We start from the raw sequence: 19,218 nt of genomic DNA, 5'->3' as shown, positions 1-19,218 counted from the left end.
GTGCATCGCGAGCGATTGAGGTTACGTTTATTGTACGCCACGTGTAAGTTCAATCATTGAATAAACTTATCGCTCAGAGTGTGATTATGTGGACGGGAACAGATGTTTTTGAACAGACATAAGTTTACAAACTAATGGCTGATACGCCCCATATTAGGTTACACAAGTGTCCGGTGTCGATACATGTGCCGTTCTGCCACATGCCAAATCCATCGTGACTTAGACACCCACTCTCTTAAAAAAAAAGAAGTTGCAAACTTCTTTGACGTAGAAAGCACTTGTCACAACATTTACTCTATATGTAGTCAATGGAGGTAGTAAATGCCGTGTTAGTAACTTTACAACCGCGAGCGTTACTAGATATAGTTACTACCTACTGGGAAGGCGAGATAGAAAGCTAGTAACTCTATAGTACTCTAACAAGCTCAGGCCCAGAAGGGAGGCCGTCTGGCTTTGTCTCGTCATGTGACCTAGTAAACCCAATATGAACAACGTGTTGAGACAGCACTGGGGCATACCGTGTTGTAAGAAAGGTCAACAAAACAAGCTGCTCTGTTAGTCTTTTTAGAAGTCAACCTTGATTTCTGCAAAGATAAGGCTGTTTACCACTCGTGCCAGCGCCTCTAAACTTGCGCAGTCCTGCACAAATTCATAACCACCGCACAGCGGCGTGGCTAAAAATGCTTGGAAGGTATTGATAAACAATAAAAAAAGAAGCTGCACGTGCCGAATAAGAGATCACGCGATGCAATGTGTTACACGGAAGCGCAATAAAAAACAAGAGAAGAGCTGGACATATAGCTCATGGCAGATGATGATGAAAAACATTTATTATAAAAGAGAGTGGTACGGGGCCAAAGCATGACCCTGCTACATGGTCGGCGTCCTTAGTCCGGGACACCGCATGACGAGGCCCCTACTCGCGCCCGTCTCACCAGAGCCCGTTGAGACTCTAGTGATGAGCAGTTGAGGAGGGCAGTCTCCCATGCCTCCCGGGAAGGAGTAGGGGAAGGGGGTAGGTGGGGATTTTTCGGACATGCCCATACCATGTGGAAGATATCACACGTCTCCCCACAGTGTGGGCACCGCCCATCTGTGTTCGCATCGAAATGTTTTAGGATTGCAGGACAGAGTAGAGTGCCTGTCTGCAGGCGCCTTAGAGTTCGCTCTTCCGCCTTACTCAGCCCCTTGGCAGGAGCCGGGTAAAGGCGGTGAGTGTCGCGATAATAGGTCAGAATTTCTTCGAACCGCAGCAGCGGTGTATTGGCCTCCGAGTCATAAGAGCCAAGGTGAGGAGCCCGGTGGGTAAGCGCTCAGGCGGCCGCGTCAGTGGCCTCATTACCTCGTATGGTATGTACCAGAGGGTATGTACCAGAGGGTATGCATGTAATATGGTATGTACCACAGGGTATACGACGCGCGAGATGGCAGTACTCAGAGTGTTCTCTAGATGGACGCATGGACGGACGCATGGAGGAACACAGACAGACTGGCAGAGATGGCCAGGATCCCATACGATGCGTTTCGGGGCTGGATCAGCGAGAGCCCGTTTTAGAACTCATGGCAGAGTGCCGGTGGGCTGTAAAAAAAAAAAAAAAATATCCGCGTTTACAAAAGCTAGTTGAGCGCACGGCGACGGAAGGCGAAGCACAACACCGGCAATTTACGACGGTCGCTTAAGCGGGGAAGCCGCCTTTTCAGAGTGACGCGGCCGGCAGGAGTGCTGTGCGAAGCTTGCAGGCTCGCTAGTGAGAGAGAGAGGTGGGATCGCTGTGGGTGAGGCGGTGTTCGGCAGGGGTGCACGATCTTCGAATGAGTTCGTTCACACAGGTAGGCCCATTCATCAGACTCCGCAAGCACGCCCAGTCCCGGAAAGTAAAGCGACAGGAAGAGGAACTCGCCATCTCTCATTTTCTTCCCTCCCTCTCTTTTATACCCTCACTCACTGATGCAGTGTCTCTATCGTTTTGTTACTAGAAGCCAAACAGGAAAAAAAGAAAGGAAGAAGATTTCCCACCATGAATGTCCTCCGACAGTGAAGCGATAATGATAATGATGGCTCTCGCAACATATAGTCATCATCGTCTTCATCGTTTCTATTTATTTAGTAATCCGCTCCCTTTCTAGTCCATTGACTACCATTACTAATAGTAGAACTACTACGACAACGGCGATGACGACGACTACACAAGAGAGACTATTAAGACTTCGCTGTAAAAACAAAGGCGTTTCGCATGTTGGCGAAAAGGTGACTCCAAGCCCGAAAGTGAACGCTCGTTAAACCACCAGCAGCATCAACGAGAGGAGCACTTGAGGTTATGTACTCAGCTTCCAGGCGTGCGATTCTTCCTTCAGCTAAATAATGCGCTCAGCAAAGTGCGAATAAAAGTGGGAATAAGAGTGACCGGGGAAATGGGGGAGGTGTCTTCAAATGGTCCAGGATAGCCGGGGGCCAAAGGGTGTCGAGATTTGTTGGGCGGACAAAAATGTGGCCCCCGTGTTTCCCCCAGGCCGCCGCAGCACTGTCCTTGTACCGGACATTATGTAATTAGCGACAACATCTCGTGCTGATGCAACCGGCTTTGCAGGGATGAGGACGTCGGCAATTTTCTTGACCGATTCGCTTTTACAAACAATCTATGTGGTCCTGCCATTGACTCAAAGGAACTGCACACCGCGGTGCAGCTCCCAAAGGCTTCTAGGATTCTAGGCTTCTTGCAACGCACGAAGTTTTAGAGGCGAAAATGATTGTAGCCAATATTCAACCTCTAAATTTTTTTACCCAGCCGGACAGGTCCCTGCCAAAGCGTATACATTTAAAGTGTAACGAGCGCCTGAATTAGCCTATGGGGCTCACTGCTATGTCACGCTGTATACATTCCATAGAGCGACAAAACATTTAAAGAGAACTGTTGGTTTCTACGCATTCTGATCATTACACGTTGCTAAAGCCCAGCACACCTCAACGACACGTCACGCATTGCTTAGCCACGCTTAACCGTCCGGTCACGCTAGCTGTCATGTAGCTGTCAAGTCGGTGTAACTATACCACCACGAAGCCTCACAAGACAGTTCTTTAAAGACTTTGTTTCAGTACAAATGCACAAATGATCCGAGGATGTAGATGACCGGACCGCAAGTTCTGCGTATCCATATTGGCCTACGCTGCGGTTTTGATCATTGAAAACTGCTTAACTACGTTATAAATGACTTGACCTCTTCGTTTATTCATTCTTGACTTTGTTCCATTGTCTCAGGTCACAGTGTACTTTGATGGATACAAAAAAAAAAAGAAAATAAAACAACCAAATTTGCGCCACAATTTTTTTTTAAAGATCTGAATTCCGATTCAGGCGCTGCGAGGGCTCCGAGATAACAAAACTTCCAAGGCACCTGATAGCCGCGATCCTTCACGACTTGCTCGTTTCAAAAACGTTAGAATGAAGAAAATAAAAACTGCACGCATTCTTACAGGGAAGCGCCATCAAACGTGCGTCTCCCCAGCACACAACACTTCGGCTCGACAACCATAAACGCCCAGTAATGGCGGCTCACGTGCACCCGTGCTACTGACGGCTCTCTTTCATCCCTCCTGTAAGCTGTGGACGGAAACGGCTAGCTCTCCTCAAGCCAAGTTGGTCGGCGACACGGCGTTTGAATTACGAAACACTTTAGCGAGCGCATAAAACAGCAAGGATGTTTCCTCGCGCACTCTTTTGGCTGTGCGTCCAATAAAGCGTTTTATTTCAGTCTGTGATCATAAACGATTTTGTGTGTGTGTGTTCACCATTTCGCCGCTGTTCGTGACTGCGATAGAGAAAGCCAGTGCAACTTTGTGAGCCCAGCAGGGGCATTCGTTCTGTAAGGATTCAGTTGGGCGGTAACGCTTTTCCGTGGAAACCTGAAAGACAGAAAAGATAAATGGACAATGTCATGACGTGAAAGAGTAGCACAGGACGAATAGATGTTTTACGGGTAACACAAGTGGATAGTTGGCTGTGACTTGGAGGGGCCGTCATGGGCAATATGCAGAAAGAAAAATTACCAATTAACATGCAGAAACCAAAAGAAACTTAATAAACCTATAAATGTAATTTTTACTAGGGTACAAAACCGTGTTTGTAATGACACAAAAAAGCACGCCAGTCTGCTACATGCGCAAGCCCGCTTGTCTTTGCAGCGGAGTTAGACGTTATCGAGCAGTGCGAACTACCCGGCAACCTGTAGTAAAAGATTTTCTCTCTTAGTATAACTATGAAAACGGACGTCCTAAACCATTACGTGCAACGTCTAACACCAAACGTTGACAGAGCGAATATCACGTGTGTTATATCTGGGAGAATAAAGAAAAAAAAAGGGGGAGGGGAACAAAAAACAAAAAGTGATAAACAAAGGTAGAATCTTGAGGTATGTACGGTCGTTTCCGTTATCCGGTGCCCTTGGACTAGAGCTCCGAGAATGCGCAACCAAGCACGTTACAATGGCGGCCCCTTTGAAGAAAGCTCTCCAGTCACCGTAACTCGCTCGGGGACGAACAAACATGTAAGAGTAGATAGGAAGGAAAATATATCACGCGATGAACGGATATGAACAGGCGAAGCGTGCTCAAATATGAAGTGGTTTGTAATATCGTATATATAAAGATACTTACACAATGACTTAGACACCATCAGCACTCGGTCTCGAGAGCGCAGCCTTTTATTGTGTAACGCCTTATCGCAAAAACACGAGGTGGGGGAAGAAAGTAAAAAATAAAAGACAGCGGAATCGCCGCGTGCCGACGCACAACATAGAGACGAAAGAGACGGATAACGTTGCGTTGACGCCATACAATGACAGGATGAGTGTTAGCGGACGCTCACGGTACTGAGAGAATATACCGTATTGACCTGAACGTAAGAGGCCCGTATTGGTCATATTCTTATTTTTTTTTTCTTTGGAGACGTTAACTTCTGGGAAATTCACGTTCGGTATGTAGACTGTCCAATTTGCGTCCGCAGTACTTTGGATAGGGCGCCACTTTATAGACAACTGCAGGTAGTCACGAATGTGTGTTTCTAATGACTGAAATCAGCTTCCTACTATATAATTCAATTTCTGTTGATACGTATGCACCAGCGAACAATTTTCCTTTTCAAACTTGCATGCGCGCAGACGAACAGCTTACCGTTTTGTCACTATAAACCAACCCCATTTGCTCGACGTAGTTCGAATATCGAGTACAGAAGGACATACTACAGGCGTTCGAAGATGTTGTTGATGGGGTGGATTAAGAAAGCACTGCACCAAAATTTGCAGTGGAGTGATTGCCTTTTCACTTTTAAGCAGTACGTTCACGTGATAAGTTCAGTACATGATAGAATTGCTGTGATCGAGAGAGAGAGAGAGAGAGAGAGAGAGAGAGAGAGAGAGAGAGCTTGAGGTTGCTAAATGTCTGCAGAAAAACTGCACCCCTGAGGGAAAGCGCGTAAGCTAACAAGCGTGAGCTCTTAGAAGTGACGTCTTACGTCTACTCAGTGCCATGGCCGGCTGTAAAAAGAACGAAGGGCTTTTACAATTTATGTTCACGAGGACGTCCGCAGAACTATGAACCCGGCGCCTCCGTGAGACCTTGCGCTTGCTACCGCTATCTATACGACAATTTCCCACCGTTTCCCTTCCACACAAAACCGTGGCGGACGCCATAAGGGCCGTGCCCCACGCAACGACGCAGGATGTAAGTGGCACCGTCACAGATACGTCACGGATGCGCGAATAGACAGTGCGGTCGACCCCGACTGGTGTTTTATATCGTCGCACGCACGGAGGCTCTCGAGGTTGCGACCGGTGGCTGCAACATATGTGTTTTTAAACGGCGCAGCGTACGTTTTGAGGGCTGACAATATATTCGCCCGAGTTCCAAGCCATTTGATCAGTGGTGCGTGTGGGTGTCTAACAGAACTCATCGGTGGTGATGCAGGTGAGTGGAGTATCCTTTCGCGATAGGCACTTCTGTTATTTGCACCAGACGCAATTTAAGGAAAGGGTTAGTTCAATATTGTAATGGAGGAGGCCGTTTGGCTGTGAAAATTTTCGGAACACTGAGCTCTGCGGAACGTAAATTATTTTAAATCACTGAACAGGACACTTCACATGAGTCAACCCTGCAGATGGACTTGTCTGAGTACCACGTCCGACCATCCTTAGTGGCATTCACTGTCCAACGATTTTTCATTCCTTCAAGTCTCTATCTTCCTTTTAATTCCTGTCCTAGAATTTTAGAGATTAGACGGAATAATAATTGTTTTAGACGCGGAGTTCAGTCACTGGTATTCTATCACAAGGAAGGGGTGCTACAGATTTTTGCCACTTCCTACCGCTCTACGTAGCGCGTATTGGTCGAAAATTTTGAGGCATTATTTCTTGTCCATTAGGACCTCCCAGTCCACGCAACGTATCTTGAAAAATGCCTTTTGTTCATTTTTTTAGTACATCAGCAGCCATATTGAAAGGTCATATTGAAGACGCTATTGATGCCTCCCGTATCGTTCAGCCCCACCGCGGTGGTCTAGTGGCTAAGGTACTCGGCTACTGACCCGCAGGTCGCGGGTTCAAATCCCGGCTGCGGCGGCTGCATTTCCGATGGAAACGGAAATGTTGTAGGCCCGTGTGCTCAGATTTGCGTGCACGTTAAAGAACCCCAGGTAGTCGAAATTTCCGGAGCCCTCCTTTACGGCGTCTCTCCTAATCATATGGTGGTTTTGGGACGTTAAACCTCACATATCAATCAATCAATCAATCAATCAATCAATCAATCAATCAATCAATCAATCAATCAATCCCGTATCGTTCAAACAAGACTTGATAAATGCGATCCTTGAAATTTGTTTCAAATGAAGGACATTCAGTGCAACGCTGATTCTGAAGGACAGTTATTATCTTTGTCATTTTGGCAATAACACGAAGAATCCGCAGAGCCAGAGCACACATGATCCGTTGAGGAACATAGTTCTTGTATTTCAGCAAAAAGAAAAAGAAAAGAAAGAACGGTAGCAATGGAGAGGAAGTACTCATGCTATGGACTGCCACGCGAGCAAGACGAGGTGTGAGCGATCTCGTCAGGCTATGGTATCACAAGCAAATTGTGCGCTCAACCATACGCCCATCAAAGCACATGATGACGGAACAGGCTGACATGCGAGGAGAGTAATGGTGCGTACACTGAACTTACACCCTTGCGATTCCAGCTTTTCTCAATTTTATCAGTATTTATAGAGTCAGCTGCTGTAATTTCTCTGCGCACGTTACACCGGAGGGAATATACGCAACGAAAGCGAAATTTTCGTAGGACAAGCTCAGGTAGCGGGAAACAATGTCCGATAAGGGTCTAAATCGATTGCGCATTTGGTTAACGATCGCCTGTGATTATAAGGAGGTGCCGGGTATCGCAATTAGAGGCTCCCAAATTACAGCACGGGCCTCCACATCCGCTCCCTCGCCACACGCATAATGACCGTAATAGGCGTCGCGTCGCAACAGTCGATGCATCACTCCTTTTGAACTCTCTCGGAGGGACGATCTCGCAAGCCAAATTTTCTTGGGCAACACCAAAGGAGGCAACCGACATGACCCTCGAGATAGTAGGACGCTGTGAACGAAAGAAAGCAAAAATTGAAACGAGCATACGAGGGAGCCAGCAGAAAACTGTATGGTGCCTGTCAGTTGTTTATACGCATTACGGTGTGATCGATGAATACGAATTGAGAAGTCGATGGCCTCTCTCCCTTTAAAACGACTTTGCCGCCATCGTGGCCTGATTGTGCATCTTTTGATCGCCGTGCTACAAAAAAAAAGAAACAAAAAGATGAACTAAATACCACCAGTGCGTAAACCAACACAGGGTGGGTTCGGTAGGTGACACACACACACACGCACACGCACTATTCCTTTGGTGTCCTACATGTGGTGCATCAGAGTAGAGCCACCGAACAGGTTGAACCACTTGAGCGAATGCGTAGAAACACTGTTTTCTTTGCTTTACGTTCTGTGGACGAGTGGCAACGGATTGTCCAGTGTTTTTTGTTCACTGACCTATGTAGTTATTCATTATTTTAATAAATTTATTACTCGATTGGTGATGAATCAACTTTGTGATATTCATCAGCACCAGAGGACATGCGCACCATCATTCTGCTAACCCGAAGGTCACGAGATCGGATGCGCCTGCCACGGCGGCCGCATTTCGATGGAGACCAAATGCTACGAGGCCCGTTGGCTTATTGATGTCGTGGCCCGTCAAATAATCCCAAACGTTAAGAACTTCTGAAACCCTTCAATACAATGTTACTCAGAATCATATCGCGATTTCGGTACGTAAAGCGTCGATTGTTTATTATTACTATTATTATTATTATTATTATTATTATTATTATTATTATTATTATTATTATTATTATTACTATTATTATTACTATTACTATTACTATTACTATTACTATTACTATTATTATTATTACTATTATTACTATTATTACTATTATTACTATTATTACTATTATTACTATTATTACTATTATTATTATTATTATTATTATTATTATTATTATTATTATTATTATTATTATTATTATTATACAATGTATTTTTGGCAAGTACCACAAAACAGCCTTGTTCATGCTTGTCGAAGCGCATCAGCCATCAGAATTCCCTAGGCAAAATTATTGCTGCTAATCCTCACTGTACAGCAATCAACCATTATCTTTACACACATAACTTTCATACAAAATTCAATCAATCAAAAAAAGCAGTCACTCCAGAGTAGCATTGAAGCAAGCAACACTGCTATTATTACATGAGTTGTACTTAGACCGAACGCAGATATACACTGATGGGTCCGTCTCATCCAGCAGCTCATCAGGTGCCGCTGTAATTCCGGCTGCAGAAATGACAATCAAGTTTAAGTTGTCGCATATGACTACATCTACGGCATCAGAGCTTGCTGCTATAAGGCCTGCTTTACAATATTTCGTTCAAGAACGTCCAGGAAAATGGGTCATATTCTGTGATTCGAAGGCAGCGCTTCAGAGTTTGCAGTCTGCCATGCGTAGGAGGAGTCATGACCAACTGGTACAAGAAATAAGACATTGCCATCATGAAGCTCTAGCACGAGGGCATGATATTATATATCAATGGCTGCCTGGACATATCGGTATTACCGGAAATCAATTAGCCGATGATGCAGCCCGCTCAGCCCATGAAGAAACCAGTGTAGTTCCGATTCCTCTATCAAGGAATTTATTTATTTATTTATTTATTCATTAGAATACCCTCAGGGCCCGTAGGGCATTACAGAGGGGGTGGGTACAACATACATAACACACAAGAAAAAAAGACAAAATAAAGAAACAAGTATCAGATGCGCAAATCAGGAAGGCAACATAAGTCAACTAAAAATGTATAAGAATTCAAGCACATACAAGACAAAGATAGATAATGGAAACTGCGTATAGTTACAAGCATTGCTGAGAAATTGCAGTCTTGAATAACAAAGGGTCTGTTATTGATACAACGGAAGAGGGAAGGTGGTTCCAATCGGCGGCTGTTTTCGGTAAGAAGGCTGCTGAAAAGAATTTGGTGCGGCAAAACGGAATGGCAACCTTATGCTGATGATCAATGCGCGATGAGTGGTATGACGGTTGTGAAATGAGGTCTCGCTTCATTGATGGATTGTGAAAAAATATCTTATGAAAAAAATGCAGTCGCGCCAGTTTCCTCCGGACAGTTAAATTGGGTAGGTCAAGGTTAGATTTCATTTCTGATATGCTAGCAGTACGGGAATAATTAGAACAAATGAACCGAACTGAGCGGTTCTGAACAGATTCTAACGCGTTAATTAAATTTTGCTGCACGGGATCCCATATAGCGGACGCGTACTCAAGCTTTGGGCGAATTAGTGATCGGTATAATAGAATTTTGAGGGACAGCGGAGCGCGAGAAAAGTTGCGGCGTAAGTATCCTAGCGTTCGGTTAGCGTTATTACAGATGTAGGTAACATGCGTGTGCCAAGATAGATTGTTGGTAATGTAAACGCCGAGGTACTTATATGAAGAGACATGCTGGAGGGGAACGGCGTTAATTCTGTAGGTACAGGAGGGAGAAATAGATTGCTGGGTTATTGACATGCATTTAGATTTGTTAGAGTTGAGAGTCATAAGCCATTTATTGCACCAGGTTGAGACAGTGTCAAGGTCTGACTGTAGAAATTGGTTATCATATTCATTGTTTATTTCGCGGTAAATTACACAATCATCTGCAAATAACCTTATAGCGGAGTTAATGCTGTCTGGGAGATCATTAATATATATAAGAAAAAGTAAAGGGCCTAATACGGAACCTTGGGGTACGCCGGATGTTACTTTAGAAAGAGGTGAGTTATAGCCATTAGTTGTTACAAACTGAGTGCGATTAGTCAGAAAGCATTCAATCCATTTAAGAATGTTCGGGTCAATGTTTAAGGCACTAATTTTCAGGAGGAGTAATTGGTGAGGTACTTTATCGAAAGCTTTCTGAAAGTCAAGAAAAATGCAATGCACAAGTGAGCCGCGATCTAAAGCCGATGCTATGTCATTAGTAAAATAAAGAAGTTGGGTTTTACATGAGTAACTTTTTCGGAATCCGTGCTGGTAGGGAGTAAAAAAATTGCCCGCAGCTTCCCTCGGGGGAACACTGAGGAGGATGCGGAGCATATAATTGGTTAAAGGGGTGTTAAAGTGCGACTTACTTGGGTCGATGGCTAAATTGGTTAACGTGGTTGTAGGAGGGGGTGTTAAATGAGTGAACACGTACACACGTATGCGAAAGGGCGGCGCTGGTCGAAGGGACGTCGATCATTGTGTTTGTGGATTCGTTGGAATTCATTCCACCGCGACCTTGGACGTCGACGCGCCGTACAAACCAACCGACGAGCGGCAACTGAGCGAGCGAGCGCCGACCTTGAGTATATAACAGCACGACGGCGCATGCACTGTCAGCTGTTGAATGTTCTCGAAGCGCGACGCCACATGCGCGTCCACTGGAGAATCAGGAGAATTGTAGATGTCGAACGCGGTGTGTAGAGGAGGAAGGGTGCACAGATGGTGGAGGAGTGAAGCGCGCGTGGTGTGTAGAGGAGGAAGGGATGCACAGATGGTGGAAGAGTGGGCGACGGCGCGACGGCGCATGCGCGCGCGTCAGCTGTCGAATGTTCGAGAAGCGGTGCGGACGGCGCACTACAAGGCGCGAGTATAAGATGCTCCGCATCTAAAAAAGAATTTGATTCTAGGAATGAGACAAGGTTGGAGTAAATTATATGTTCTAACATTTTACAAGGAACACTGGTTAGGGAAATTGGTCTGTAATTGAGAGGAGACTGTGTGTTACCAGATTTGTGCAGAGGGACCACCTTCCCCATTTTCCAGTCAAGCGGCAAAGTGGAGGTCTGAATAGATTGAGAAAAGATTAAGGACAAGTAAATTGATGAATACAATGCAGTGTTTTTTAGAAACTTTGAGTTGATTTCATCTACGCCACAAGAAGAAGATAACTTAAGCTTGTGAATGAAATTTTGCACTCCAACGGCATCAACGGTAACAGGATACATGGGTAAAAAATCACGACTAGGCATTTGCGGCAACGCAGAAGCAGAACAAGTTGAAAAAGAAGTAACAAAAAAAATCATTTAATGCAATGCAACACTCTTCACAGCGAACTGGCTGCCCGTCTGAGTTCGTAAGCGAAATGTTTTTCTTTTTCCTAGGTTTAACAGTTTTCCAAAACTTAGAAGGGTTGGTTACAAGAATTGAGGGAAGGGTATTAAGAAAAACGCGCTTGGCTTCCTTGATAGCTGCTCTGTATTCGGAAAGGACAGATTTGTACACGTGCCAACGGGCTAACGAATTAGTCTGCTTTGCCTGACGGAACAACCGTTTCTTTTTATTCCGCAATTTTTTTAAGTCAGTTGAGAACCAAGGGGGGCGTTGGCGACCCTTGATAACGTATGTGGGAATGTATCGCGTGATTAAAGATTCAACTTTCATTTTGAACAAGTTCCAGTTTTGTTGAACGCTGCGATCAAAGAAGCCATTAGCAAAGCTCTCAAAATTCGATTCGAGTTCACTGTTGATTGAGTCATAATCGCCGCGTGAGTAGTCTCTTATTGTTTTCCAATTGTTTGACCGACGCCTTAAAGAACCTGTTAGATTGAAGTGCACGAAACAATGGTCACTTATGCCTGGGATATATGAAATAGAATGGACAAGGTCAGGTACAGTGGTGAGAATCAGATCAAGAACATTTGATGAATTGGGGCCCATTCTTGTTGGTTGCGTTACGAGTTGGGTAAGGTTAAAGTCTTCGCACAGTTCCACGAAATGTAAACTGTCGGCTGAAAGTGAGCTTAATGAACAGGAAGGAAGTGACCAGTTTATTTTCGGGTAGTTAAAATCGCCTAGAATAAAAACAGGTGTATGCGGGTGCCTTTTGACAATATCATTCAAAGCATCATGCAGTTGCTCGCAAAACACTGGCGTCGCACTCGGAGGGCGGTAACAGCCACAAAATATGACATTTTGATAGTTGACATGGAGGGAAACACAGACAAATTCTAAAGGTGATGCTATTTCTATATGGCTAGAAACTATATAATCAGCTACGGCTATAAGTACACCACCTCCTGGCGATTCTTCTCTATCACATCTGTAAATGGTATAATTATTTTCACAATCGAACAGCTCTACACTTGCAATGTTAGGGGTAAGCCAGGTTTCCGTTAACACTACAACATCGGTGGCGCAGTCATCAAAAATTGAAGATAATGCATCCCGTTTGTTAAGAAAACTTCGTACGTTAGAATATAAAACTGAGTAGTTACGATAAGTAGCCGAGGGGTGAATTTTGTTAAGATAAGAGCGTATCTTCGTCGGCATGCGTAGCGGAGGACGAAGCTTCTGATGAGTTCTGCGCATTTGTATGCAGCTCACAAACGCTGTCGGTCACCGGAGAGTACACAAAGCACTTTTTGTTGATGTAAAGCTTATTGTACTTGACGGTATACTTCTCGCCACTCGCCCTGCCGACTTCAAAAAGCTTCTTGCGCACGCTTCTTGTTGCGCGGCAGAAATCCTCGCTGATTGACACATGAGACTCGCGAAAACTACTTCTAGACTGCAGTATGCTTTCTCGGAACTTAAAAGAAGCAAATTTTACGATCACTGGTCGAGATTTGCCAACTACGAATCTGCCTAGCCTGTGCGCGCGGGATATGCGGTCGTCGCTACTTCCCAAGTTTAGCTTCAGAGTTTCATTGAGGACTTGGCAAATTTTTTCTTCTGATTGCGCCCACGTTTCCGAATCGCAATCTTCTATTCCATAAAAAATCAAGTTTTCTCGGCGAGAACGATCTTCAAGTTCGTCAAGGCGCTTGTTAACCGAAAGTACCTCCGGTACCCGTTGACGATTCGGCTCGCTGTCTGAGACCCGGACACATTCCTCAACTGCGCATAATCGGTTGTCTAATTCTGTCACTTTTTGTTCAAGAGACACTTGCGCTTCTCTAACTTCGTTAATGGATTCCATAAGTTCTTCGTGTTTTGCGTCTATCTTAGAGTGCAGCCCCTTAATCAACGAGATTAACTCGTTGTATTGCTTCCCCGTATCTTCTTTTGGTGGGCCCGGGTTTTCCTCAACATCACCGGACATAGCCAGAAGCCTAACGACATGAACGCACTCACAAATGGACATAAGCAAAACTTGTGGGCAAAACTTGTGTGATGCAGCAAGACAACTTTACCTGCTGGCTCGAGATCTCACACGCACGTTCTGGTCGTCTACCAGCTTCCAAAGGTGTTAATTTTATGAACTGCATCCTTCGCTCAAGCTAAAGCTACCATCACAACTTTCCCGCTCCGATGCGACACTGTTATGCCGCCTTTGGTTGGGTGTTGCATTCACAAAGGTGTACTCCTTTCGCATTGGTATGGCAGACACTCCTACATGCGACTACTGCGGAGCTGAAGAGACCATCGAACACGTCCTGTGCAGCTGCGCTTGCTACGACACACAGCGATGCCAGCTCCGGATGGTTTTGAATCGACTTGACCCCGGACCATTTTGTGTGCAGAAGATATTAGGACCTTGGGCATCTGCCTCAGTTGCGCAGAAAGCAACTAAAGCACTGCTACTTTACCTTAAGTCCGCGAACCTTAGCGACCGCCTGTAGACTGTGTGTGCTCCCCGAGTGTGCTCGTGGTTGTGTGTACCTTCTCATCTCTCTGCAGCTTCTTTTCTCCCCTTTATCCCTTCCCCAGTGCAGGGTAGCAAACCGGATGTGCGTCTGGTTAACCTCCCTGTCTTTCCTTGCATCTTTATCTCTCTCTCTCTCAATCAACCAAAGGAACAAGCAGGATTTCGAACAGGCAACTCAACAATCGACCACATTCATACTATCAATCAGGTAATTGAGAAATGCTCAGAATATAACCAACCACTATACATAGCCTTCATAGATTACGAGAAGGCGCTTGATTCAGTAGAAATATCAGCAGTCATGCAGACACTGCGGAATCAGGGCGTCGATGAAGTGTATATAAACATCCTGGAAGAAATATTCAGCGGGTCAACTGCTACCATAGTGCTTATGAAGAAAGCAACAGAATACCAATCAAGAAGGGTGTAAGGCAGGGGGACACAATTTCCGTAATGCTATTTCCCACGTGCTTACAGGAGGTTTTCAGAAGCCTGGAATAGGAACAGTTAGAGATAAGAGTCAATGAAGAGTACCGTAGTAACCTGCGCTCCGCCGATGACATTGCATTGCTGAGTAACTCAGGGGACGAATTGCAACTCATGATTACGGAGTTAGACAAGGAGAGCACAAAGGTGGGTCTAGAAATCAGTCTGCAGAAAACGAAAGTAATGTACAGCAACCCCGGAAGAGAGCAGCGCTTTGAGATAGGTAATAATGCACTTTAAGTTGTAAAAGACTGTCTACTTAGGGCAGGTAATAACCGTGGAGCCGAACTACGAGATTGAAGTAACTAAAGGAATAAGAATTTGGTGGAGCACATTTGGCAAGCACTCTCAAATTATGACTGGAGGCAGATTGCCACTATCCCACAAGAGGAAGGTATATAACAGCCGTATCTTACCGGTACTTAGCTACGGAGCAGAAACCTGGAGACTTACAAAGAGGGTTCAGCTTAAATTGAGGACGACGCAGCGAGCAATGAAAAAAAATGTAAGGTGTGTGGGAATTGAGGCTGGCCCGCTGCCTTTGCGCGGGCTTTCCCGCCTTTTCTGCCATTCTCATGTCCCGACATGTCTGCCCTCCTTCGCCGTCAGCCGCGCTGGGAAGGGCGGAGTGACGTTTAACTCCCTCACCCGGTAGCGGATGTTGGCTGTGGCGCCGCGCGCGGGGGACCCCCGAGAGGTTTTCGCGCGCTGCGTCGGGAGCGGAGAGTACAGTCCGGGACTTCAAACGGTGAGCCACGCAATTTTTCCGTCCGTCGAGTCCCGTCACTCGGGGCTCGTCGGACTTCGCTGACGGCGCCTCGCGCCCGATGCGAACGCTCACCTTTTGTTGCCCCGCTGCGTACTCACGGCCGAAGGGCAGTACGGTGTCCTAGTGCGTGGCCTAGCTACGCCGACCCGTCTCCCTTCGAAGCCAACGCGAGCGCCTTTGCCCTCGCTCGAGCAACCGGGCCTTTGCTCCGGTGTCTCCGTGGATCGGCTTTACCGCGGAGACGTGCTCGTGGCACCCCTGTGTAGTACTTTGTGCCCGTGGCGTGGATAAGCCTACTTGCTTTCCCGCCGCGCCTATTTGCAACGGGCTGTACTGCGTTTGGTGTTGCCACAATAAAGTGTTGCGACTTGAGCAGTATCGTGTTTCCCGCCACGGCGACGGTTAACGCGTGCCCTGCGGCTCGCTAAGACCGGACCCACGCTGGTGGCCGTACTCCTTCGGGATACGTGTACACCACAGGTGTAACCTCAAGAGATAAGAAGAGAGCAGAGTGTACTAGGGAACAAACGGGGGTTAAGGATATCATAGTTGAAATCAAGAAGAAAAAATGGAGATGGGTCGGGCATGTTGCGCGTAGACAGGATAACCGCTGGTCATTAAGGGTAACTAACTGGATTCTCAGAGAAAGCAAGCGGGTTAGAGGGACACAAAAGGTTAGGTGGGCATGCGATTAAGAAGTTTGCGGGTATAAATTGGCAGCAGCAAGCACAGGACTGAGTTAACTGGCAGAACATGGGAGAGGCCTTTGTTCTGCAGTGGACGTAGTCAGGGTCAGGCTGATGATGATGATGCTGCTGCTGCTGCTGATGATGATGATGACATAACTCGTGCTGAGGTAGGATGACATAATGTACGTGCACATACGAAGCGCCAGAGACAAGGGCTGGCAAACACGATAAGCGTTGCGTAACATCCGTCCTCTACAGAGTACGCACCTTTATTGGAAGCAGCCATTGTTCTCCGCTTCGTTATCTCGATGCCTAAGCAGACCGCGTAATCGTAATAAGTATGTAAAGGGGTGGAGAAGGGTCCATGGGAGCAGAAACACTTGTGATAACGATGCGACGTAGCAGCAAGGAGTTTACAGGTGTCATCTATTATCCAGGGTGTGGGCTCTTCGCTAGCCCATTCGGGGCACACTTCAGTAAATTTGGAAATGTGTGATAACAGAAGCTTAGAAGGGCCAAAAGCTGGCAGATAATAGTAATGATAATATTTGGGGTTTTACGTCCCATAGCCACGATACTATCATAAGAGATGGCGTAGTCAAGGGCTTCAAAAAGTTTGACCATCTGTTGTGCTTTAACGCGCATTCGCATCACACAGTACACGGACATCTAGCATTTTGCCTCCATCTAAATTCGACCGCCGGTATCGAACCCGTGACCTTTGGGTCGGCCGTCGAGCAGCGTATAGCCACTGATTCACCGAGGTGGAGGAAAAGCTGGTAGAGTGATGCTGCGAAAGGCGGGAACGCAAAGCAAAGAAGACCACAGGACACTGTACTGATGATGAAAGAAGACAAAAAAAGAACAAGAAAAAAATGAAGCATCGGCGAGAGCATCTTGGTAGGAAGCGCACAACTTTTACACAGGAACGCCGAGATACAAGCGCTTAGCTAAGTAAACCAACTTACCGAATTCTACACTTCCTTCATGAACACCCTACTGTGATGACACTAATTGAACAAAGTTCCTCCATTTGTGTATTCAAAAACAAGATGCAGACATTCCTCGTAAAAACTTAAACAGACTTTCATACCTTTTTTGGTTCATCTTCTTATTTTGTGTTACTTGCATATATGGCTCATACCTGTGTTTTAATTCACTTTTTTATGTTGGCCGCCATCGTTTTGCATAAATACTATCTCATTGACATTTATGTGCTAATCCCAATTATGTACATATTTGTTTTTCAAATAAGTTGATGTCAGAAAAAATTATAATAATGTTTGATGCATTTCAATTTTTTTCTGCTATATATATAACCGCGTATGTATGTGTGTACACAGGGGTTTGGTGCTTTGTCAGGCTTTTTTTGCCTTTACGTCAATCTGCTAGGAAACTGCAGTGTGTACGGCTTGTCTGAAATAAACAAAATTCGAATCTAACTTCAACAAAACGTTAATTGGTAACGTCAAATTATACAAAGGGGTGAAAGAAGAAAACGAAAAGTAAAAGGCAGAACAACAAAAACTGCATGGGCAGTGTCATACGTTACTGATGCATTCTCATTAATCTCCGTTGCTCTCGCAACGGACATAGTATCTGATCCCCGTTCCGGCCCCCATGCGTAGGGGATCTTCGTACGCATTGAGGAGGGACCAGCCAGCTTTGCCGCATCGTATAATGGTAACCAAGATAGCGTGCACACTGGTAGCAAGCTAACGTAGTTTCATGTGAGGGTGTCGGCAGTATATCTAATAAGCGTGCCTGAAGCGAAGACACCGAATAGCTCACTCTACGTTATCTATTGCCGAAGCCGATTCAAGTGAAATTGATTCGTCATAGTGGGATTATAGACTACCATACCACTAAGCAGCAAATGCAAGCTCCTGACTGCAGAACGGCCTCATGCAGACCAATTGCATGCAGCCCAGTTACACGCAGACTAGTCACAACCAGAATAGTACAAACAGGCCCAAATTATATACGTATTTTCTTAGACCATCATATTGAAATTTTCGACACATATATATATATATATATATATATATATATATATATATATATATATATATATATATATATATATTGTAACGAGGAGAAATGAGACAAAGAGACAACGCCTTTGCTGCAGGCCGGCTGTTCTTTATCTGCCTCCTCTTCGTCGTCCTCCTTCTCTTCCAGGTATGCGCCGAGCACGATCGCCGCTTTGTCATCATTACACTCGGCCACGCTGCAGCTGGTCTACTCCTGTAAGAAAAACACAAACCAATGTCACGTTTGCCGCCGTATGCAGTTCTTCATCCGCGACACATGCACCGCAAAGTTATTCCGTTTTCTCTTGTCTCTGCGCGTATCAGAAGCTGTGGATCGTACTCGCCAAGTGTTATCTCCCAAGCGCTCAGAAATAATGTAAGGGCCGTCGTACTTTGGGTGCAGTTTGTTTGAAGACGATGGCGCACCTCGCTGTAGCCACACCTCATCACCTACACTGTATTTCGGCGCGGGACGGTGGCGTCGGTCGTAGTATCGCTTTTGTGCCTGTTGAGCATGCACAATCCTCCTACGCGCCTCCACACGGATATCGCGACAAAGTGTCTGGCGTGCAGCGGAACGCCCTACTTTAACGGGAGTGTCCAAACCGAACGTAGCATTCAGTTGCGGGAGCTGACCATAGACAATCTCGTAGGGGCAAATTCCTGTGGAGCTGTGTGCCGCCGTGTTCACTGCGTACGCAGCTGCTTGGAGATGATCATCCCAGTCGGCCTCACCTCGTTTGTGATTCTTACAGTACGGTGCGAGTCTAGCCTGGATAGTCTGGTTCGACCTTTCGGTCAGTCCGTTCGCCTGTGGATGGTATGCCGACGCGAAGTGATGGTCCACTCCAGCTTGTTGTAGGTAAGTGCGGAGCTCGCGACTGCGAAAGGTGGTCGACCGGTCTGAGATCAACTTGTTAGGAAGACCGTGTCGCCATTCGAAGCGATCTTTCAGGAATCGGATGACATGGCTAGCAGCAAG

The 19,218-nt window shown here is 45.9% G+C and overlaps 1 protein-coding gene across 3 annotated transcripts in view; it reads left to right on the top strand.

The window, feature by feature from the left end:
• Positions 1-19,218, top strand: part of LOC119167494 (uncharacterized) — a 50,252-nt gene that overhangs the window by 19,738 nt on the left and 11,296 nt on the right. The window contains exon 1 of one of the 3 annotated variants that reach the window (XM_037418980.2): positions 5,719-5,959. The exons of the other annotated variants lie outside the window; for them this stretch is intronic. Coding sequence (XP_037274877.2) covers positions 5,954-5,959 — 6 coding nt within the window. The 5' untranslated portion in view covers positions 5,719-5,953. Of the gene's footprint in view, positions 1-5,718; positions 5,960-19,218 lie in introns of those variants that run through there. 3 annotated transcript variants of the gene reach the window in all.

The sequence above is a fragment of the Rhipicephalus microplus genome, chromosome 6, assembly GCF_043290135.1.
Source record: "Rhipicephalus microplus isolate Deutch F79 chromosome 6, USDA_Rmic, whole genome shotgun sequence".
NCBI classification, from domain to species: Eukaryota; Metazoa; Arthropoda; class Arachnida; order Ixodida; family Ixodidae; genus Rhipicephalus; species Rhipicephalus microplus.
This window is presented reverse-complemented; position numbering and strand designations above follow the sequence as displayed.